General features: G+C 37.5%; 1 protein-coding gene across 1 annotated transcript in view; it reads left to right on the top strand.

Moving 5' to 3' along the window:
- LOC121386375 (serine/threonine-protein kinase ATR-like) overlaps window positions 1–24,907 on the top strand; it is a 73,975-nt gene that overhangs the window by 317 nt on the left and 48,751 nt on the right. Inside the window, exons 2-16 of the mRNA XM_041517260.1 lie at window positions 1,533–1,675; window positions 3,616–3,776; window positions 5,029–5,131; window positions 6,273–6,370; window positions 7,081–7,238; window positions 8,106–8,173; window positions 10,133–10,214; window positions 10,597–10,691; window positions 13,792–13,895; window positions 15,067–15,165; window positions 15,577–15,653; window positions 16,310–16,432; window positions 17,243–17,375; window positions 19,524–19,691; window positions 20,424–20,520. Of these exons, the coding sequence (XP_041373194.1) occupies window positions 1,533–1,675; window positions 3,616–3,776; window positions 5,029–5,131; window positions 6,273–6,370; window positions 7,081–7,238; window positions 8,106–8,173; window positions 10,133–10,214; window positions 10,597–10,691; window positions 13,792–13,895; window positions 15,067–15,165; window positions 15,577–15,653; window positions 16,310–16,432; window positions 17,243–17,375; window positions 19,524–19,691; window positions 20,424–20,520 (1,709 nt within the window). The remainder of the gene's footprint in view (window positions 1–1,532; window positions 1,676–3,615; window positions 3,777–5,028; window positions 5,132–6,272; window positions 6,371–7,080; window positions 7,239–8,105; window positions 8,174–10,132; window positions 10,215–10,596; window positions 10,692–13,791; window positions 13,896–15,066; window positions 15,166–15,576; window positions 15,654–16,309; window positions 16,433–17,242; window positions 17,376–19,523; window positions 19,692–20,423; window positions 20,521–24,907) is intronic.

Genomic DNA, 24,907 nt, shown 5'->3' on the forward strand with positions numbered 1-24,907 from the left:
CTGGGTATGGCATAACTATACTGATGGAAAGAAATTCTCTGACCACAGTGTACAGTTTGGCTTCACTAAACTTCAGACAGGTATCGCATAACTACTGATGGAAAGAAATTTGGTATAAAACCAATGCTATCTCTCTGACCACAGTGTACAGCCCGGCTTCACTCTAAACTACAGACAGGTATGGCATAACTATACTGATGGAAAGAGATTCAGTATAAAACCAATGCTATCCGACCACAGTGTACAGTCCGACTTCACTAAACTACTAAACTTCAGACAGGTATGGCATAACTATACTGATGGAAATAAATTCATTATAAAACCAATGCTATCTCTCTGACCACAGTGTACAGTTTGACTTCACTCAAAACTACAGACAGGTATGGCATAACTATACTGATGGAAAGAGATTCAGTATAAAACCAATGCTATCTGTCTGACCACAGTGTACAGTTCCCCGACTTCACTCTAAACTGCAGACAGGTATGGCATAACTCTACTGATGGAAAGAAATGTGGTATCAAACCAATACTATCAGAAAAGAGTGACTGCAGCCAAAACCCTCATCAGTGGTCTCAGGAAGTTGAACGTGTTACTGACATTCAGTCTCACATTACATCTTTGTATGGTCTACAGATGCTAATAGCAAATGAAATTTGGTTTACAGTGCTAAGTGCTCTCTTATGTTTTTTCCTCAGGATATTTATTCTACATCAACACATTTGTAAAAATGAATCTGATTGGATCTCTGTTGACATGTGAAGTAATAAAACCTGCCTCTTATCAGCCAGAGGTTTTATTATTATTATTATTTTTTTATAGTCGAATTACAGGTGTTTTATAATGACATAATAAAGACAATTTCACTAGGGTACATATTACATACGGAATTAGATAAATATTGTATCATTGTAAAGTCAGAACTCAACAAATTCCTTACATAAGCTTTATTTGTACTTGAGAATTGATATTATGCTTCTGTTTTAGAACTACTATTCTTGCCCACTGGACAGGCTTATCCAGCTTTTGCACAGTTATAGAAAAATCTGTCTGACCCTAGGGCTAGATAAATCTGTCTGACCCGAGGGCTAGATAAATCTGTCTGACCCGAGGGCTAGATAAATCTGTCTGACCCGAGGGCTAGATAAATCTGTCTGACCCGAGGGCTAGATAAATCTGTCTGACCCTAGGGCTAGATAAATCTGTCTGACCCGAGGGCTAGACGATTTCTACATACACGTGACATCATAACTCATGTTTTACGATGATTGACGTCATATTTCACGTTGTATCATTGTTTTAAAAATATATAGATTCTACTAATGGTTCGGCCACCCAGCACCTGATACTGGGTCACCTAATGTTATCAGCTGGTGACATTTGTAATGGTTATTCTTACTGAGAAGCAAACAACTTGTTATTAAAATTCAACCAGAACCACTTGAAATTAGAATATCCCCTAAATGACAGAGTTTTTATCCAAACCATCTTCTTTTTTTCTTTTTTTTAAACAATTTATTTCTGTTTTGAAGCAAAGCTTGGAAGAAGTCTTTCCGTTTTTGTGTGTCATTTGATGCGGAAGATGCCTGACAGTTTGCTCAAAGTCTACAAGCCGCTGAGAAACCAGCTTGTATCGTCTTTCCTCGAGGCCGTTGGGTCGACAACATCAGCTGAGGTATGCAGGTTTTATCAGCTATGTTCCTAGGCCCCAATAATCGGCACCATTCCCTACCAAGGCTAACTTGTTTTTTATTCCCAATTTTGGAGTAAAAAAGTCCCAATCAAAATGTGGGGAAGTGCATATAAAATATTCATTGCTGCTAATAGAAATTTTTTGCATGTTTCCTCTAAAGACCGTTTCAGAACTAACAAATGTTTGCATGTTTCCTCTAAAGACCGTTTCAGAACTAACAAATGTTTGCATGTTTCCTCTAAAGACCGTTTCAGAACTAACAAATGTTTGCATGTTTCCTCTAAAGACCGTTTCAGAACTAACAAATGTTTGGCATGTTTCCTCTAAAGACCGTTTCAGAACTAACAAATGTTTGGCATGTTTCCTCTAAAGACCGTTTCAGAACTAACAAATGTTTGCATGTTTCCTCTAAAGACCGTTTCAGAACTAACAAATGTTTGCATGTTTCCTCTAAAGACCGTTTCAGAACTAACAAATGTTTGCATGTTTCCTCTAAAGACCGTTTCAGAACTAACAAATTTTTGCATGTTTCCTCTAAAGACCGTTTCAGAACTAAATTTTTTTTGCATGTTTCCTCTAAAGACCGTTTCAGAACTAACAAATGTTTGCATGTTTCCTCTAAAGACCGTTTCAGAACTAACAAATGTTTGCATGTTTCCTCTAAAGACTGTTTCAGAACTAACAAATGTTTTGCATGTTTCCTCTAAAGACCGTTTCAGAACTAACAAATGTTTGCATGTTTCCTCTAAAGACCGTTTCAGAACTAACAAATGTTTGCATGTTTCCTCTAAAGACCGTTTCAGAACTAACAAATGTTTGCATGTTTCCTCTAAAGACCGTTTCAGAACTAACAAATTTTTGCATGTTTCCTCTAAAGACCGTTTCAGAACTAACAAATTTTTGCATGTTTCCTCTAAAGACCGTTTCAGAACTAAATTTTTTTTGCATGTTTCCTCTAAAGACCGTTTCAGAACTAACAAATGTTTGCATGTTTCCTCTAAAGACCGTTTCAGAACTAACAAATGTTTGCATGTTTCCTCTAAAGACCGTTTCAGAACTAACAAATGTTTGCATGTTTCCTCTAAAGACCGTTTCAGAACTAACAAATGTTTGCATGTTTCCTCTAAAGACCGTTTCAGAACTAACAAATGTTTGCATGTTTCCTCTAAAGACCGTTTCAGAACTAACAAATGTTTGCATGTTTCCTCTAAAGACCGTTTCAGAACTAACAAATGTTTGCATATTTCCTCTAAAGACCGTTTCAGAACTAACAAATGTTTGCATGTTTCCTCTAAAGACCGTTTCAGAACTAACAAATGTTTTGCATGTTTCCTCTAAAGACCGTTTCAGAACTAACAAATGTTTGCATGTTTCCTCTAAAGACCGTTTCAGAACTAACAAATGTTTGCATGTTTCCTCTAAAGACCGTTTCAGAACTAACAAATGTTTGCATGTTTCCTCTAAAGACCGTTTCAGAACTAACAAATGTTTGCATGTTTCCTCTAAAGACCGTTTCAGAACTAACAAATGTTTGATATCCAGTAGCCGATGATCAATACATCATTGGTGTTGTTCAATAAAACAAACTTGTATGGTCTTGACCTGTTAATCAGTCGGTAATGTAAGAAAGCATAAATAAATATTGTTGTTTTTATGGTTTACAATATTGTTTTTGATTGCTACTAAAATACATCAGATATTTCAGATTTATCATTCCAGTCAGTGCTCCCAACGTGTGTAGCAAAAGCTGTGGTATGTACTATCCTGTCTGGGATACTGCATGTAAAAGATCCCTTGCTGCTAATTGGAAAGAGCAGCCCATAGTGTGGTCCTTAACCATATTTTTCGACACCATATAATGTTAAGTAAAAATGTGTTAAGTATGTTGTTTAATAAAACATTTCTTTGTTCCAACATTTCAGTTCATAGTGGCACCGTTGTGTGATCTGATAATAAGGGAGATACAGGAGTCCGTTTCTGTAGGGAAGGCCGGAGCAGTTGACGTGGCAGCCAGTGGTGCTGATAACAAGGATGGCAGTAGTCAAAACAAGATGACGTTGTTGTCACAGGCAAAGAGAAAAAGGTGTGAAATCTGCTTTATCTCGCCTTCATGTAAAATTCTTTAATCTCATTGGTTGTTTGCCGTTGGACAAATCCCTTATCCCCCTGTGGGCGGAGCCAAATTCTCTTATACCCCGTCTGTAATTTCCAACAGTTTCCAGCCACCCTAGTTAATGCTAAAGCAATAATTAGATTATAAATAACATTGATAATCAATCAAGTATACATAATTAATTTTATTTTTACTATAAAATACACTATTTCAATACTTTTAAAAGCTGCAATGTTGAACTCGGCCACCTAATTATGGTCGTGGTGTTATTGTATTAATGCGCGATTAGCAACAGTTGTTTTTTTGTTTTTTATTTTTAATATATATATTTTTTTACTACATACATTTCTGATATATAAAAAAGTGTTTTTTTTTTTTAATTTTTATTAATATCTGTTTCAGACAATTTCATATTAAAACATTTGAAGTTAAAAACTCGTTTATCGATGGAACTATTTTTCGTCACTGGCAAGTGGTTTTGTTCGCGTCCGCGTGGTACGGCTCCGTTAATAAATTGTTAACAATTATTGTCTGGCGTTATTTTGATTATTTGGCTATATGGTTTAACATGTCGGCAAGATAAATTCGTTGTAGAAGCATCTCTCGGGGTATATGGCTTTTTATGTACCCTCTGTGTGTTCTTTTACCCCCTCGCCTTCGGCTCGGGGTAAAAGAACACACAGAGGGTACATAAAAAGCCATATACCCCTTGTGATGCTTCTACAACTTATATTGTCCATCTCTTTTTTAAAAAACATTTTGAAACATTCTTGTAAAGTTGGGGTGCAGTGTCGTGGTAAAGTGTAAGCTTGATGTGCGGTCGGTCTAGGATCGATCCCCGGTGATGGGCCCATTGGGCTATTTTTTATTCCAGCCAGTGCTCACAACTGGTATATTAATGGCTGCGGTATGTACTGTGCTGTCTGTGTGATGGTGCATATAAAAGATCCCTTGCTACTAATGGAAAAATTTAGCGGATTTCCTATCTGAGATTATATGTTAAAATTACCAAATGTTTGACATCCAATAGTCGATGATTAATAAATCAATGTGCTTTAATAGTTAGTGTTAGGTTCGGAAACATGCAGAAATATTGAAAGATAGTTACAAACTTTCTTCTGTTATACAATTTATTCTCTTTTGATTAAACAACGTCGCTAAAAACTTTATGTTATCATATATGCTGTATTTTTCACACCACTGTTACATACTTTCTTTTCAGAAAATTAACTAAAGAAACTCCACCTGAAGTCGACAACCAGGTGAAGATGCCAACCTTCATAAAGTTACTTGAGAAAGTGAAGAATGTGCTCAGTGACAAACAGGTAGGACTAGGTTCGTTTTACCTCCTTCAGTCTTCGCGCCACGAAAGACGAGTAACCACTCCCACTCCCCTCCACTCTGGAAAGTTTTAGGATAGTGGCAGATTGATTGCCTTGCAATACAGTAACTGTTTTGAATACATTTTGTTTGAGGGGCGGGATTTAGCTCAGTAGGTTGAGTGCTCGCTTGAGGTGCTTGCATCACAGGATCAAACCACCGCGGTGGATACATTCAGCGGATTAGGTTGTTTCTCGTTCCAACCAGTATTCCACAACTGGACAAAAGCTGTGGTATATGCTTTTGTTTCTGTGAGAAAGTGCGATACCAGTGCGAAAGTGAGATATTGGGCTAAAATTTTGTGTATAACTTCACTATGTACTGGTACAGGTCAAGTTTGACTTTTCATGAAGATTTACCTATTTGTGATGGAGTATGGCCCTTAAACTTAGGAAATGTGAAAATTTGTTTTCCGGACTTTTTTCTTCAGAATTACTTGAGATATTGAGCTTAATTTTTGTGCATTTGTTTATCACATACTATTACAGATCAAGTTTGACTTTCATGGCGATTTACCCATTTTTAATGGAGTTATTGCCCTTGAACTTGGGAGATGTGAAAGTTTGTTTTCCAGATTTTTGCAATGCCTGGAGATATCAAAATGAAATTTTGTACATAGCTTTACAGATCAAGTTGAAGTTTCATGGTTATTTACCCACTTTTCAGAGTTACGGCCCTTGAATTTAAGAGATACAAACAAATTTTGTTTGACCAGGTAGGAGACATCTATTGCTTTAGCAGTACTCTCAAAAAATTCTTGTTAGTAAAGGTAATACCTCTTTCCTTATTATAGGCCTCAAAGTAAGTTGAGAACGGTCGTTCATGTTACCGGGACGTTACCACATATCAAGAAGATGGAGAACAGTATTTTGTTCTCCATAAAATGTTTTGAACAAAAATTTCAACCTAGATTTTTTATCAGTTGTATGCTGTTTAAATATAAATTACCGATAAATTTATGGTAACCTGTACACCTGTTACGAGACACTATGCTTATTTTGATGCTCTGTTATTGTCTTAAATTCGGCCAAAGATGTGTTTGAAACGATGCATGGACTGACATTGACAAGATGTTTGTGTTTGTAGGCGAGGGAAACGCTGTTCACTCTGGAGGCAGTTAGTCTTCTGATAGCTGTGTCTGTGAGGTGTGTCGTTATGTCTCGCAAAAGATCGTTCGCTACCAGGTGAGTTACATACTTGTTATTAACACAAGTGTAAAAAATAAAACAACCCATCCAAAAAACCAAAAACCCAAAAATCCACAGTTGTAATGATGTTTTCATGTCGGTCTAACTTGACAGGTCCATGTTTACCTGCCTTCCATATTTTCTAAGAAGATTTTCTGATGCAGTAACAAAAAAGTCTGAAAAATACAGGCACATGTTTGTTGTCAGTACACTATGTTTATTGACAAAATATGCACTTTGTAAAAGAAGTTTCTTTTTAATAAATATGGGCTAAATCTATCAATTACAAAAAAAACTCGCATTGATCATAGTTGAAATATTTCTACACTTAAACAATTTTAAAAATAATTCCTTGTTTAAATCATTTTTTTTTTTTTGTAAGTTAATAAATTATATATATTTTTTTATTATGGTGTTGTCTATCTATATACTTTTCACTTATTACTGCATGTTAAAGGAAATCCTTGACCGAGCCGTATCTGCATTAGCAATTCATATAGGATCATCAAACATCGTATGTAAGTACAATTTGGGATTGTGGTGTGTCGCATATGATAACTAGGTCACTGTGACCTACTTTTGATGGTTATAGCATCGGTACTTTTGTTAACTTATTGAAAAGTACCACTGCAGCAAAATGTCATGTACAAAATTCTGTTTGACATCACCCGAATATGCTTGATTCTGTCATACTAATTGTATCCCAGGTTCTGTGAGCTGTCCTCGTGGATCAGTCGCCCAATGACCAGGCAGATCGTGGACATTTGGAAACAGTGTTTGTACAAGTTCACCACGTTAGCCAGTGACATAAATAACGGCTTTTGGTCGATCGTCAAGTCAGCTGGTTCAATTCTGGCAATTCAAGGTATGGACGACTAATGGCTCACAGTATGTTTTTAATATTGTCTTGTTTTTAGATTAAGTAAAATAAAATATTTCTACAATGAACAGCACATTTTTTTTATTAAAATGTTAAGAAATGGAATGTTTAAATAATAAGAAAAGATATTCATGTTTTTTTAATAACCATTAATGAAATATGTTACTTACTGTTTGTGTTACATGCCTATAGTCCATCCCAGCCTCCATGTAAGCTTGGCACATACATTACCATATTCAGTGACCAAGTAAAAAATTTGGTTATAAGAGGTTCTCTTCTGTACCGATATTTAAAAAAAGGCAGCGAAAAACATCTGATTTTTAGGGAATTCCGGTTTACAGAGAGTCCGGTTTTGAGAGGTTTCACTACATTATTTTTTGTAAATAATTTCAGTTTGATTTGATGTAAGATGAAAAGTAAGTGTTTTGGAAATAACAACCAAAAAACACTATTTTTGTGTGCAATTTAGAAAACAATCAGCTCAGAAATAAATAACTTGTAGTAAATACCATAGTAAGAAATCAGCATTCCCTGTGGGATGTACTATATGTAATATATGATCCAAATCATAAAATACTATGAGACAATAGTATGTGCGATGATTTCTTCAGGTCCTTGATAGACCTTAAGCACCCTTTAACTGTCATAAAATAAATGTTTTATCATTATAGTAGAGCTGAATAGATTTAAAGCTGCCTCCATTTAAATCAGTCAACAAAACGTTTGTCATACTTCTTCATTGTGTAATAATCCCTGTATTATTCTGATTTCACTGTTTAATTTTTGTAATATGTTTTATCAACCAGATGCCGGTGTCACTTATTTTATTTTGTAATATCTTTTATCAACCAGACTACACAGTTGCTGATTCCGAACTGTTCACAGATCTCGCCTGGATTGTCTCCATCCCATGGCTTCCGGTGAGTGGTGTTTCATACAGTCGAGTGTTTTTGGCTTGAGCCTGAATCATTTTATTGTTTTAGGGTTTTTATATGCCCATCTATGATGGGTCGTATTATGGTATGACATTGTCCGTCCGTCCTTACGTCCATCTGTTAACTTTTTCTTGTCCGGACCATATCTTGTATACAGATGTATACAGGACCATCAAACCTCACATGTATATCATTGAACAACTTATGATGGCGGTGTGTCATGTACTATTACTAGGTCACTGTGACTTACTTTTCACGGTTGACTGCACATAACAGTAAATTCTTGTCCAGATCATATCTGGCATACAGGACCATCAAACCTCACATGTAGGAACAACTTGGGATGGCGGTGTGTTGCGTACTATTACTAGGTCACTGTGACCTACTTTTCACGTTTGACTGCATATAACAGTAAATCCTTGTTCGGATCATATCTTGCATACAGGACCATCAAACCTCACATGTAGGAACAACTTGGGATGGTGGTGTGTTGTGTACTATTACTAGGTCACTGTGACCTACTTTTCATGGTCGACTGCACATAACAGTAAATCCTTGTCTGGACCATATCTTGCATATTGATGAATACAGGACCATCAAACCTCATGTGTAGGAACAACTTGGGATGTTGTGTGTCACATACTATTACTAGGTCACTGTGGCCTACTTTTCATGGTCTACGGCACATAACAATAAATCCTTGTTCTAAGTAGGCTACCAAAGACAAGTTTATATAAATTTTAATAATTAATATTCAATTTTTACTATAATGAGGAACGGTGGTGTGGTACTTATTTAAAATCATTATAATGATGCAATAAACATTGTATTTTCATTAAACATAAGTAAAATCTCATTACGGACATCGTGTGAAATATACCAGAATTATACCCTTTTCCGTGAGTAACTTTATGTCAATGTCAAACAACATTTTTTAATTGTACAAAAATAATTTCTTGAAGTGTACCCTTATAACCAACATTTTACTGCACAAACATACAAAATTAACTGACACAAGTATGTTTATACAGTTAATTGGTCTTTTCGTTGTCTTGCTGTGACATGTGATTTTAACATGCATCGTCACGATCGTGTGTATCGCTGTCAACTCGGGAGTCTGGCAGTTCAGATTCGTCATAGTTGCATTATGTAATCCAGTGGGAAGACATTTTACAATTCAGAGGTGTTATTAGAACTAAATTGGATAGTTTTATATATGGCAACACTGAATGTCAATACACAGCCTGTTGAATTAGCGGTAACACGCTTCGTAGTCATTACGATGACAACAAACATTATAATAACACGTCATTTTATAAACTCCATGTGCTTTTTGAACAATATAAATAGGCTATCCCACAATTCTCACTTCGGCAAAGGTTAAACAGTCGGGACAATTCGGTTTGTTACATTTTCAGAAACCGAAAGTAGTCAACATTTTCCGAATGAGAAAAAAAGGCAGAGTTACTTCCCTTATGTTATTTTGACAAAAGAAGATCGATTTTTTTTTATGCTTACTAAAATGTCATTTAAAAGTAGAAATTGTCCTCCCGCACAGGAGAAAGAAGATTTGATCAAATACCGGGAGACTCCCGCAGAATCCGGGAGGGTTGACAGGTCTGCGTAAAAATCTTTTACAAAATATCTTCTTTTAAAACTGAAACAGTGATTTTCAAATAATATCCGGTGTAAGGGTAAAAGGACTGCATTATGAAATATCTGTTACGTTAACTGATGTGAAAATACTTGTTTGCTTTACAGAAATGTCCAATATTCAAGCATTTGAGAATCATAAAAAGCAATATTTTATAAATTTAAACACTTGAAATTCAAGGACTTTTCAAGGTTTGTGTATTTGGTCAAATTTATTTTTCTTAACTAAGACTTTTTTTATAAATCACTTGAAAGAAACCACATTCCAATTTCTTTGTCATTTTGTTGTAGAATGACCCATCGTGGCTTGACTTGAAGCCTGCCGGTTCAAAAGAAATCGGAAAACTTAGCACTGCACTGTCTGAGAAAATAGGTAATATATTCGAATCTCAGTTCATATAATAAAATATCACTTCCAGTAGCAGTCTCAGTATAGACATTTTAGCTATCATACTTGTAATTTTTGTTTGCTTTTATTGTTTTTACTGGTACCACTAATGTTCTCTAATTTCATCTCTAATTTTGATTACTCTTTTGTTGTAATTTTAAGAACTTAAAAACGATCACCTACTGTAAAAATTAATACTGGACTTTCTCTTTAAGTTTAAGTTGTTACATGTTTTCACTTTATATTTACATTAATATTTTGAATTTAACCATGCCACATGACTACCTGCATGTTAACAGGATAGTTAATTTGAAGGTAATCATTTTTGTGGGTTTTTTTTTTTTTTTATTATTTTTAATTTGTTCAGAAGTGTCCATGTCATGTGAATGTCTGCAAGTCCTGTCACGGTTTCCAAAGGAAGTTGCTTCCACATGGAGAATACATATCTTTAAACAAGCTTTTGTGAGTAACACATAGATACAAATCTCTTTAGACTTACTGACATTTCTGAGTTTGCTGCATTGTAAGATGTTTCCGACTATTAAAATATTTCTACGATTAAACTTACATATTGAATATGATTTCTTGTTTAGAATATCAGTGTCTGTGTATTCAATGTGTTTCTGGTTGTCTTAATATTTGTAAGAAGGCCAAACTAGATTTTGTCTTCAAATAAATTTGTATGTATATACGAAGAAACATATTGGAGGAAATAAAATGAAATTTAACCTAGTACTTATATTAGTGTAACAGAAAAATATCAACCTTCACTGAAGGGATTCGAACCACAGACTCTCAGTACGAGAGTCCAGTGCTCTACCAACTGAGCTAATAGGGAAATTCCCACTAGCTACTGCCAGTAGGAGCACTTTATATCAACACTACTACATATTCCCCCCTCAAGTGAAGCTACGTCCCGGAGCTGTGGGCCACAGGCAGTTGAACTGTTACGGGTCCCAACTGGGTTATAATTGTATTCTTGTGTTAAGAACACACCCAGTCCCTACGTGGGCTCCAAATGTAACAGAAAAATATCAACCTTCACTGAAGGGATTCGAACCACAGACTCTCAGTACGAGAGTCCAGTGCTCTACCAACTGAGCTAATAGGGAAATTCCCACTAGCTACCGCCAGTAGGAGCACTTTATATCAACACTACTACATTAGAACGATCAGAATGACGTTTAATGTATAGCCACTAATATTTTATGTAGAAAAATATGTACTGTAAACCGTGAAAAAAATATGTGCGTATAAATTTTGCGTCGTTCGCGTCCAACCTTATGTCGCGAAATTAATACGCACGCACTATTTTCCAGTTTGAAGTGTCCTTAAAGTGATGTCTCGATTTTCTAGTAAACCATAAAGGAAAACACAAACAAAATACAGTCATAATTCAATTTATTGAAAGTTATATTAGAATATTCATTTTACAAAAGGTAACACAAATAAGTTAATAACTGGTAACTAAAACTGATCAGAAACAAAAATATTCAGAAATAATTACTAGTAGTTGTTCCATTTCGCCATCTCATAAACATAAATCTTGAGCGTGTGAATACTAATGTTCGTTTACTTACGAATGTTTTGAATTGCTAACAGATACGTGTACTAGTAATTAAATTAGTCCAGCCTTTCTCCACCCTGTGGTAAAAACTTCACGTTTCCGCTTTATTTCATCAAACACAGAAACAATCCAGTTTGCGTGAATAGGTTTACTATTTACATGTTTATTGAACAAGCTAACATACACTGCGCCTAATTTGTTTTGTTTTGAAATATTTTATTGAGAATAAAATTCACAAAAAGATTCACTCAACAGGCACAGCCTATACACGAGCTCTCCTTGATGGCGACTAGTCGTTAATTGTTTTATGCAACTTCAATCGATGGCGACTAATCGTTTATTGTTTTATCTACCAAAGGGTGTTAACAGTTAACAACTGAAGCTGTGAGTTGTGATTCTAATACAGGTGAGGTGGGTAGGGCCTAATCCCCTCTATAGACTTTGTACCAGGCACAATTGCTTGATGTAGGATAACAGAATATTGATTTACAGACAGTAACTTTATAACAATTACAGTGAGCTGTCTTTATCCACTTTTATTTTAGCTGTCAACGGTCGTTCGCGAAATTTACATGTCGTGAACATGCGCTAAGGTATACATTCGTGAAAAAAACACGTCACAATATTAATACGGTTTACAGTAATTACAATCGTTAAAAAGTCTCTGTTAGTCGATAACATCTTAAAATTGCAGCAAACTCAGGAATGTCTCTTTAACAGTACAAGAAGCTGTAATGCAATGTGGATATTTAGGGGATAATCCTACTATGTTTTCCGATTTGCAGACTTATATTGGTGGTTTTACTGTCGCAAATTTAGTTTTATTGGCGACACGTTATTCTAATTAAACTGTTTGCTGGTTGATTTTAAATAGGAAATTGTCACATTTTTAGTAAGAATAAGCATATAAATGTCAACATCTGGTGACGTCATTAGGCAGCGGCTCGAATATAAATGTGTAATTTGACATATTTAATCAGCTCTCGTGATTAGATAACTACTAATAAAGAATAATATGTTCATTTCTGACATTAAAACGTCTCAGTATTTAATGACTTCTGTATGTAATATGAATGCTACAGAAATTGTCTTTATGACGTCATTACAAAACAACCCTGTTCTTTGCTTTTAAAACCTATGACATATTTCTGCCAGAAAATTTGTGACCGGTATATATCGGTGATTTTACCACCTGAAAATTTTAGTGGAGATCCAATCAGATTCGTTCTTGTGTTGAAATATAATTAAGTTTTTAATAATTTTTCTTTAAAGCTTCATGGCTTAATCCGGTTTTGAAAATTGGTAGTTTTAAGATGTGTGGCATTAAGTATGCTTTATTTCTTCAAGACATCATTATCATTATCATGTGATATTACATTATTGTGTTGGCCTAACAGGAATGTTGTGCAGGAAGTTAAGGAATTATTGCTAAGCTTTAAATTAATATGAAAAAGTATTAGTGATAAAAATTTCATTTCATTTCAACTTATTTTTGTGCTTATATCCAATTAAGGTTCAAGCATACTGTCCTGGGACACACCTCATCTATCTGGGTTGTCTGTCCAGGACAGTAGGTTAATTGTTAGTTGTTAATAAGAGAAAAGAGCATGTAGTGTTTTTACACCTACGTATTGACTTGTTAAAACTTACTCTGTGTGGGAGCCTGTACCGGGCTGCGAACCGAGTATGTACCAGTCATATGCCCAATGGCTTAACCACGACAACACTGAGGCCAGTAGTGATAAAAAAGAGAATTATTTATTTTGGATCATGCAAGTGAAAAGGAAAATTATGCATCCTTGAATAGCTGCAATAATAAAAGATACAAAACAAGCGATATACTCTATTATTTTCGTGTTTTTTTCCCTCATACCAGTGATAAATAGATGAAGACTGGTGTTACCAATATTAATGGCTGAACTACATTATTTTATAACCTGTTTTCTGTTTTCCACAGAAAATAATAATGTTCTTAATGTAACGTTGGCATTGTAGGGAGACTCCTCAAGCCAGGTTCGACTGGCGGCACTGAAATCTTTCCCATTCCTCCTGACAACTCTGGGTAGTCATGGCAACCATCTGATCAATGACCTGATCTGGTGAGTTATATCTTTGACTGAATCGTTCAGTTATGTACAGTTTTCATATGTTGAGGGAGTAAAATGAATGGGTCGAATAACAAGAATATCAGTGAAACCATTTCTATTTGTGCAATTTAGGTTTTACTTTTCTGTTGGTATCAGAAGCCACATATTGTATTTAGTTATATGTTTGTGTGTTAGCTTTGCATCTTAGAAATAGTAGCTAATGATTTAACTCAGTGGTAGAACACTTTTTTGAGGTGCGATGGGCCTTAGGATCAAACACACTAAATGGAGGTGGGGTTTTTCCTATTGTAACTCTCCCTCCCTCCCTCCCTCCCTCCCTCCCTCCTCCCCTCTCTCTCTCTCTCTCTCTCTCTCTCTCTCTCTCTCTCTCTCTCTCTCTCTCTCTCTCTCTCTCTCTCTCTCTCTCTCTCTCTCTCTCTCTCTCTCCCTCCCTCTCCCTCCCTCCACCTCTCTCTCCGTCAGTCTCTGTCTCTCTCTGTCTCTCCCTCCTCCTCTCTCTCCTCTGTCTCTCTGTCTGTCTCTCTCTCTCTCTCTCTCTGTCTGTCTGTCTGTCTCTCTGTCTCTGTCTGTCTCTCTCTATCTCTCTCCTCTCTCTCTATCTCTCTCTCTCTCTCTCTCTCTCTCTCTCTCTCTCTCTCTCTCTCTCTCTCTCTCTCTCTCTCTCTCTCTCTCTCTCTCTCTCTCTCTCTCTCTCTCTCTCTCTCTCTCTCTCCCCCTCTCCTCCCTCTGTCTTCCTGTCTCTCTGTTTCTGTCTCTCCATACCTCTCTCATTCAGTCTTATTCCATCTCTAACTGTCTGTCTGTGGGTCTCTCTCTCTCTCTCTCTCTCTCTCTCTCTCTCTCTCTCTCTCTCTCTCTCTCTCTCTCTCTCTCTCTCTCTCTCTCTCTCTCTCTCTCTCTCTCTCCCTCTCCCACTCCCTCTCCCTCCCTCCCTCCCTCTCTGCCATATAGCCTTAGTTTAAAATGTGCTGAGATGTTGTTACTTGATATTTGCACTCTCATTCGATAACTGAATGTCGGTAGTCATTATTTTATCTGATCTTAAAAATATACACCTCTTCCCAGAACACAAGACAGCAATGACTACATCGCTGTACTGAGCTGAACACTGATATAAGAAATTAAATAGTTGTGGCTTCATCTTCTAATCATTTTATTTCAGTCCTCTGATACATGACAAAGACGTTGAGATTCAAACAACACTGGCCGGTCTTGTTGGTGTCCTTGCTTGTGTTGTTAGCCGTAAAGTTGTCTTTGGGTGGTAAGTTGTTACAGGTTCTAAATTATCAGCAGTTTAAAATAACACAGTATTTCACGCAGGTTCCAGGTTAGGTCCCCATATATGATCATACCAGAATAATAAATTTGAACAGTTTACTAACCACAGTGAAGTAGTATTCACTGAGAAGAAGTTTTCTGGATAATACTTCCATTCTTGATTTGCACAATTCAGGTTCCTGCCATGATCTATTGGAAACACTGAAAGTTAATTCTGTGTTTACGCAAAGTACCGTCAGATGTATTCTTTATCTTACACTTACCATGGAAAAGCATATGTTTGGACAGTCAAACAGGTTAAATGTTGACATTATGAACATTGAAATTAAAAATGGGCTGGTTCGTCTTTTCACCGTCATAATATTGCAGATGAATATAATTTTTATTTGTTCAGGGACGACTTTACCAAGAGTTTTGAGCCAATATACAAACATCAGATTATCAACTGCACTTCTTGTGACCATGTAGAAGGTATGTATATTACATAGTACAGATTTGTGTGTGTGTGTGTGTGCGAGCAAGTGTGCGCGTGAGTAAGTAACCAAGAGGGAAGAAGAGGTAATGAAAATGTGTAGTTGGAGATGGATGGGGAGAAAAGGAGAGCAAAAGAGACAGTCAGAGAGAGAGAGAGAGAGAGAGAGAGAGAAAAGAAGGGAGAGATGGGGAGAGAAAGAGAGAGAGAGAGAGAGAAGAAGGGAGAGACGGGGAGAGAAAGAGAGAGAGGAGGGAGAGACCGACATGATAAGAGAGAGGGAGGTGGAGGAGAGAGTGTTTGTGTGTAAATGAGATTTAATACAAGCTTTTTCCTGATGGGCAGTGGTGTTAGTAAATATAGATGTGTGATGGTGTTGGTAAGGAGTAGTTGGAGGATGTTACAGGTAACAGGAGGAATTTACAACTACAGTGAAACCTCTCAAAACCGGACCCTCTGTAAACCGGAATTCCTTGAAAGCCGGACGTTTTTTGCAGCTTCTTTTTAAATATCTGTACAGAAGAGAACCTCTCTAAACTGAATACCTCTTAAAACCAGACTTTTTAATTAGTCCATGTGGTGTCTGGTTTAGAGGAGTTTCACTGTATATTATGCACTGCCACTGTTGATACATGATCTCTGTATGTGGTTGTAGATAATTCTAAGATGACTTCAGTTCGAGGAGGCCGTATCCAGCCAAAACTGATTCCAGTGGAGCCCAACATGTTCAGTGTGTTTTTCAAACTGCTTGAATCGGATGATGTCAGTTTGAAAAAAGGTTTAATAAACATTTATTGTATCTCATTATTATGAGTCCCCTACCGGTCCAACCGGAAGGAACTATAGGTTTCATCTCCTTCCTTTTGTCTGTCTGTCGCCACTTAATAAAACTGTCCTACGTGTAATTTTCTGGATGTTTTTTTTTCCACAATGTCTCAAAATATTGAGCTGAAATTTTGTGTATAGTTCATCATGTTCTATTACAGATTAAGTTTCACTTTCATTTACCCATTTTTGACAGAATTATGGCCGTTGGAACTCAGCCAGTGCACCACGACTGGTATATCAAAGGCCGTGGTATGTGATATCCTGTCTCTGGGATGGTGCATATAAAAGATCCCTTTCTTCTAATTGAAAAGAGTAGCCTATGAAGTGGCGACAGCGGGTTTCCTCTCTCAATATCTGTGTGGTCCTTAACCATATGTCTGATGATATATAACCATAAATAAAATGTATTGAGTGCGTCGTTAAATAAAACATTTCCTTCCTTCTACACTTCTTTTTTGCAATGCCTTGAGATATTGAACTGAAAGTTTCTATATAGTTTTATCATGTACTGTTACAGATCAAGTTTGACTTTCATGGCGATTTAACTGTTTGTGACAGAGTTATGGCCCTTGATACAGAAATGTGTTGGATGTGGTATTACAGTGTTCGAAGAATGCTTGTTAGAAGAGAAAACCATAGATATTTAATTTCTTATGTCAGTATTCAGCTCAATACAGTGATGTAGCCATTTCTGTCTGTCTGTCTGTATGTATGTCTGTCTGTGTTGGCTCAGACCGTATAGACTTTTATTATATTTTAGCTTTCATTACCAGTCTTAAACAACTGTTCAGTCACATGAAGCCACAAGCAAATCATGCTGCCATCATCACCATGATAACAGAATGCCTGAAGCTGATCAAGGACGAGAATTATTTTGTTCGATTTCAATTCAGGTACGATTATCACATTGCTAGAGTTGCAGAAACAAAAACCCAACTTCATAATATTAAGTTATTTCATGTTTTATTAAACCAAGTGTCACGGGGATTCTATAATACCCGTAACTGAATAAAACACGATTATCAAAATATCTCTCCTAACTGTATATCTATTAGATCTCTCTGTAACAGGCGGTTAAACCCTAGTATGGCTCGTCTCTAGGTATGATCAGAGATACGATCTTATATAAAGTATATATTATTATAGCACTTTTAGCACACTAGAAACACAACAAAACACAATACACTTTGGAATCTGTATTATCCTACGCTGACAAATGTACAGCCGTAGTAGTTAATTAATAACAGCAATAATAACAACCCAGAACTGATCACTTAATTAGTTAATCTCTAGGTGTCTAGTTACACAATATGCGAATCACTTCACCGTTACACCACACCCACACGTGTGATAATTGAGAAACGCTTCTTGGGGAACTTAATTAATAAAGGAATTACAGCTCTATTCCTAACGGGTTAATTTTTAATTAACCCTTAACTACTCTTTCAGTAATCTTGTAACACAGAATTAATACTGGTACCTATCACAATAAAGACAATAACCTACAGTTTACCTAGGTCCTCTAGGATGACTGGCTAAGCTTTATATTACCAAATACTCATATAATGTTAGAACAAAAAGTCTACGATTTACTTCGTCAGATGACCGAAGACACTGTCTAAAGAATATTGGTATAATACAGTATCAAAATATTTAAAGTCACATCAATCACATCACGGTTATACACAGAGCAGAAATGATATTTACCAAAGTCCAAACGGACTAACGTTCCCGGGAAGCTTCCTTTTGCGTTCTCCTCGATATCTCTAAAAACTAGCTATTTATTATAAATCAGAATACGCTTGGGGGTACAAGGCGGTACCTCCCCCTATCATCTGATATTTCCAACGCGACCAAGTGGTATTATTTCTCTCTGATCGTCAGACTTACTGACGCCATCGTCGCCAAATCACGGTTGTAAAACCCGCACTCGCAGAGGTATTACGTAACTACTCGCCACACAGCTGGACTAAGTGCATATTGGAATGCCCGATCGCGCGAAGTATTACGTAACAAGTTGCCCACCTGGGCTACGGGCAATGAAACTGCACACGGCCCTCTAACACAATTAAAATCGCCACAGGCGAAACAAATTTAAGAGCATGTACCGTCACACCAAGTTCTCTTCTTTCAGAGGGACTTGCACAGTTTAACTGAAATCCGAACTTGTTGCCACTGTGCCTTGTAAATCTACCCAAACCTGAACCTAATCCAAACGTTTTTCTATTCCCACACCCATTAGGTTTGGGCATGTCCACCCTGGTTCCAGTCTCTGGTAGTACCAGTGGCCTGACCCAGGGTAGACCAAACCTGATGTTATTGTTTGTTCATGTAACCTATCATGAGACCAATCAAAACACTGCTGGCAGAAACTCTACTTTCATTACACCAATCAAAACACTTCTGGCAAAACGTTGACCTTTCATTAGATCAAACAAAGCATTGCTGGCAGAATCTTTGCCTTTCGTTACACCAATCAAATCACTGCTGGTAGAAACTTGACCTTTCATTAAACCAATCGAACCAAAGTTTATTTTGTTTAACGACACCTCTAGATCACATTGATTTATTAATCATTGGCTGTTGGATGTCAAACCATATGGTAATTTTGACATATAGTCTTAGAGAAGAAACCCGCTAAATTTTTCCATTAGTAGCAAGGGATCTTTTATCCCACAGACAGGATAACACATGCTACGGCCGTTGATATACCAGTCATGGTGCACTGGCTGGAACAACCAATCAAAAACACTGCTGGCAGAAACTTTACTTTTCATTGACTAATCAAAACACTGCTGGCATGAACCTCACTGCTGGCATGAACCTCACTATCATTAGACCAATCAAAACACTGCTGGCAGAAACTTGACTTGATTAAACCAATCAAAACACTGCTGGCAGAAACTTGACTTTGATTAAACCAATCAAAACACTGCTGGCAGAAACTTTACTTTGATTAGACCAATCAAAACACTGCTGGCAGAAACTTGACTGTAGCTTAATAAAAACTTTAATACATGCACGTTTTATGTTTGTTCCAGCAAAGAGATCCAGTACCTGCTGGTTGCTACTGACACTAGCAAGACTGAGTCTAGGGAGACGGATCACATCATTGTGAAAACTTTGAAAGAGACGTACGAACAGGCGCGGGCCGAGAACAACACACGACTCCAGGAAACTGTAGCCTTGACCATTGGTCAGCTCGGCAGGTGAGTAGTACCTTGTTCAGAAGACTTAACTGTGACCATTGGTCAGCTCGCCAGGTGAATAGTACCTTGTTCAGAAGACTAGCCTTGACCGTTGGTCAGTTTGTCAGGTAAGTTGTACCGTGTTCAGAAGACACTAGCCTTGACCATTGGTCAGTTTGGCAGGTGAGTTGTACCGTGTTCAGAAGACTTTAGCCTTGACCATTGGTCACCTCTGTAGGCAAGTTGAACTTCATTAAGAATGCTTTATGTTTGATCTTTGGGATAACTGAACAGAAGACTTCAGCCTTAGCCTTGGTCAACGTAGCACACAAATTACACCTCAGTCAGAAGAGTTTAGCCTCGGTTAGTGCAGCAATTGAGTTGAACCTGAAACAAAAGATGTTTAATTTTGACCATTGGCCAGCTTAGCACATACTATACCATATACAGTGAAACCCCTCTAAACCGGACACCCATGGGACCAAGAAAAATGTCTGGTATTAAGAGGGATCCAGTTTAGAGAGGTTAAGTTCTGTACTGGTTTTTAAAAAGGAACTCTCTAGAATGTCCGGTTTTGAGGGAATTCCGGTTTACAGAGGGTCCGGTTTTGAGAGTTTACTCAAGTTTAAATGTGTGGGTGTTGTCAATCCTTTCATTTCCTTTCGATATACCAATGGCTTTCTTGAGTGAAAAGTTAACATTGAGAATTCTTATAACTGTGTGCGTTAACATTTGTTTTTCTAACCCTTACAGAGTGGCAGAAGGTGATCTATTGCTGGTGGTGATTGTCAGCCTTCTTGAAAGTATACTGTCTCCTATACCACTGATTGCAGCTACTGGCCACCTACAGGTATGTATAGATTATCTACACACTCTGATATACCACTGGTTGTCAACCTTCTTGAAAGTATACTGTCTCCTATACCACTGATTGCAGCTACTGGCCACCTATAGGTTTGTATAGATTATCTGCACACTCTGATATACCACTGGTTGTCAGCCTTCTTGAAAGTATACTGTCTTCTATACCACTGATTGCAGCTACTGGCCACCTACAGGTTTGTATAGATTATCTACACACTCTAATATACCACTGGTTGTCAGTCTTCTTGAAAGTATACTGTCTCCTATACCACTGATTGCAGCTACTGGCCACCTACAGGTTTGTATAGATTATCTACACACTCTAATATACCACTGGTTGTCAGCCTTCTTGAAAGTATACTGTCTTCTATACCACTGATTGCAGCTACTGGCCACCTACAGGTTTGTATAGATTATCTACACACTCTGATATACCACTGGTTGTCAGCCTTCTTGAACGTATACTGTCTTCTATACCACTGATTGCAGCTACCGGCCACCTACAGGTTTGTATAGATTATCTACACACTCCGATATACCACTGGTTGTCAGTCTTCTTGAAAATATACTGTCTCCTATACCACTGATTGCAGCTATAGGTTTGTATAGATTATCTACACACTCCAATATATCACTGGTTGTCAGTCTTCTTGAAAGTATACTGTCTCCTATACCACTGATTGCAGCTACAGGTTTGTATAGATTATCTACACACTGATATACCACTGGTTGTCAGTCTTCTTGAAAGTATACTGTCTCCTATACCACCGATTGCAGCTACAGGTTTGTATAGATTATCTACACACTCTGATATACTACTGGTTGTCAGTCTTCTTGAAAGTATACTGTCTCCTATACCACTGATTGCATCTATCAGACACCTATAGGTTTGTATAGATTATCTACACACTCCGATATACCACTGGTTTAAGACAAATATATACTAATTATAGGTAGTACTAAACCAAATAACTTCCGGCTGGGTCAAAGTTCGAGGTGCACCCAACTTTTGATAGAGAAGTGAACACCGCAAGTCCTGTGATTGGTTATAAATGTGAGTGTGTTGGTTGTAAAAAATAATAGTTTCATCTGGGTAAAATAAATGTGCAATTTTATTTCATCTAGTACCAATGTGTCAAGTAGCCTTGTGCTTGAAACATGTATGGGGTACCTGTAAAAAAAAGTACTAGAATTTTGTGCGGAATTAGGGTAGTCATAGACGCTACCCGTTATCTCAGAAATGAGCAGCTTGACCCCCAATTTTTTCTGATTCACTTTAAGTGTGAGGGGAGGTAGTATTTATATCCGTGGTTTTTATGTCGGTTGATACGTTGCAGGTAGGAGTTTTAGCCACATATGTTACTATTGTCGTCTATGGGATTTGATTTGGTAGTATACACCCTATAGCACATATTCAGTGCATAATACAAAATATTATGATTTTGTCATTTTATTTAATTAAACTATACTGGTTGATTAATTAGCCATCACTCGACCATGCAAGTTCACAATGACCTTGACCGTGACAATAATCTCTGTACATGGCTCTGAATGGAGTTTGAATCAAAGTTAGCACTGAAGGAAAGTTGGTTTTGGCCTATAATTCATACTGTAAAGATTTCAATAATTTCTTTTTACATGGTATTTGACTTGCCATATACAACTGCTCTTAAATATGGTATTATATACTCTTCAAAAAAAGAAACGCAAAAGGGTACAAATGGGTTATAACTCCGATTTTATGTTTCCTACCGGTTCATGCTTTGTGAATATAAGGTCATTGCATGTCCCAAACACATTCCCACGGTTACATTCGATAAAACGCAGCTACTGTAAAATAAAGTTTCAAAATGTGAATATTCGCAAAAACGCAGCCACGTGCAAACCATGTCACCACTGCACGTGCGTTGTCTGCACGTGCAACATGAACACCGACAGTATAAAAGTGCAGGGTGTTCGCTTGCCTGGCCTCTGTATCTGGCCGACAGTTGACAATCCAGGACATGCCACGTTTCAGTGAACCGCAGAGAAACAATGCCATCGGCCGACTAGACGCAGGCGAATCCAGAACGGCCGTTGCCAGGGCATTCCATGTGTCCCCAAGCACCATCTCCAGACTGTGGGACCGTTACCAGCAACATGGATCAACACGTGACCTCCCTAGATCTGGTCGACCACGGGTCACTACCCCCGGGCAGGACCGCTACATCCGGGTACGCCACCTTCGGGAACGATTGACTACTGCCACCTCCACAGCCGCAGCAATACCAGGTTTGCGCAGGATATCCGACCAGACCGTACGGAACCGCCTACGTGAGGTAGGAATTCGTGCCAGACGTCCAGTTCGAGGTGTCATCTTAACACCACAACACCGTCGACTCCGACTGCAGTGGTGCCAGATTCATCGACAATGGCCTCAACTGCGATGGAGACAGGTGTGGTTCAGTGACGAGTCCCGATTTCTGCTCCGACGTCATGATGGAAGATGTCGCGTGTATAGGCGTCGTGGTGAACGTTATGCGGCAAATTGTGTGCAGGAAGTGGACAGATTCGGCGGGGGTAGTGTCATGGTGTGGGCAGCCATCTCACACACTGGCAGAACTGACCTGGTCCATGTGCAGGGCAACCTGAATGCACAGGGCTACATTGACCAGATCCTCCGGCCACACATCGTTCCAGTTATGGCCAACGCCAACGCAGTGTTCCAACATGACAACGCCAGGCCTCACACAGCACGTCTCACAACGGCTTTCCTACAGAACAACAACATTAATGTCCTTCCTTGGCCATCGATATCTCCGGATTTGAACCCAATTGAGCATCTATGGGACGAGTTGGACCGACGCCTCCGACAGCGACAACCACAGCCCCAGACCCTGCCCGAGCTGGCAGCAGCCTTGCAGGCCGAGTGGGCCACCATCCCCCGGGACGTCATCAGTACTCTGGTTGCTTCAATGGGCAGGCGGTGCCAGGCAGTTGTCAACACACGCGGAGGCCACACCCGGTATTGACTCCAGATGACCTTGACCTTGGTGGTGTGTCCTATCACTTACTCACAATGGACTAGAGTGAATTGTGAACAATCTTGCAACATTTGGTAATTATCGGACTCACCATTCAATAATTAAATCAATTCTCCAAATGTTACGACAATGTGGTTTTGCATTTCTTCTTTTGAAGAGTATATATAGGCAACCTGAACTAAGATTTTAATAGCAATTTATTTTTATATTAAAAATAGCATGTGCCAATAGTGGGTTAATGTCTTTAGTTTCCATTAACATTGTTAATTTTTTATGTATGAAATTCTGAAAACTCAAATTTGTAAAGAACTTGATTTTTATTGTCATATTAACATATTTATAGGGTGCTAAGTTATATTTTAGACAAAATTGTAGTTTTATGCAAAATTTCAAGTAAATTTGAAGAAAAACTTTACCAAAAACATAATTAAATTTGTTGTCACTATTGTGCCTTCTATTCTTGTTTTGTACATAACAATAAGGTTGTTAAACATATACTTAGATATCCAGATACATTTTTTTCTTAATAATCACTTAGTTAGCTCTCATGAAAAGCATTTTGAGTTTATACTAGATTCAGAACCAATTTTTTCAGATTTGATTATCTGCCTTGGATTAAGTTGATAATTTATTTTATTGTTAAAGCTGTATTACCTAATGTTACTAGCTAAATAAAATGCTAGATTACAGATTGTAGGAATACATCTAATGTACATATTGTATTCATCCGGATTAGAAAATAATGCAAGAAAATAGATGTTCGGGTAATTTTGTCATTTAAAAATAGTTTTTTTTCAGTAATTAATCAAAAATAAATGTGTGAAAGCTGCATGATAATTCCAGATATCACAACTATTAAAACCTCCAACTACAGTAGGCTATAAATAAAATATAGTCAGGAATATTGGTGGCTGCCAATGGTTTTGATGGTTCATTATGAAAATCAGCATGGCCGATGGATTTGAAATTCCCACGCCTGGTAACTTGAAGACACCCACACCCAGCATACATGATTTCCTCCCAACACTAATATTCAGGACATTAAGTCATTACTTCATACAGGTACAGTCATGTCTGTGTTTCTTTCCTCAGACAGTGTATTTTTTTAATACTGATATTTCTTTAATGTGCCTGTTAAGGTCTTCATAATCTAGGGGTCAATCAAGTGCATGTGTTTTAATGGAATTCTTTAAAGGGGTAGAGGTACTCTGACTATCTTTGTTGTCTCTAAATATATACCTGAGTAGACACACCCAACTGAAAGTAAATATCTTCAGGAGTTTTATTTTAAAACATTTTGTTGTTTAATATGACATATTGCATTTGTACAAAACTACATGCAATATATAT

This window comes from Gigantopelta aegis, chromosome 2 (assembly GCF_016097555.1).
Source record: "Gigantopelta aegis isolate Gae_Host chromosome 2, Gae_host_genome, whole genome shotgun sequence".
NCBI lineage: Eukaryota > Metazoa > Mollusca > Gastropoda > Neomphalida > Peltospiridae > Gigantopelta > Gigantopelta aegis.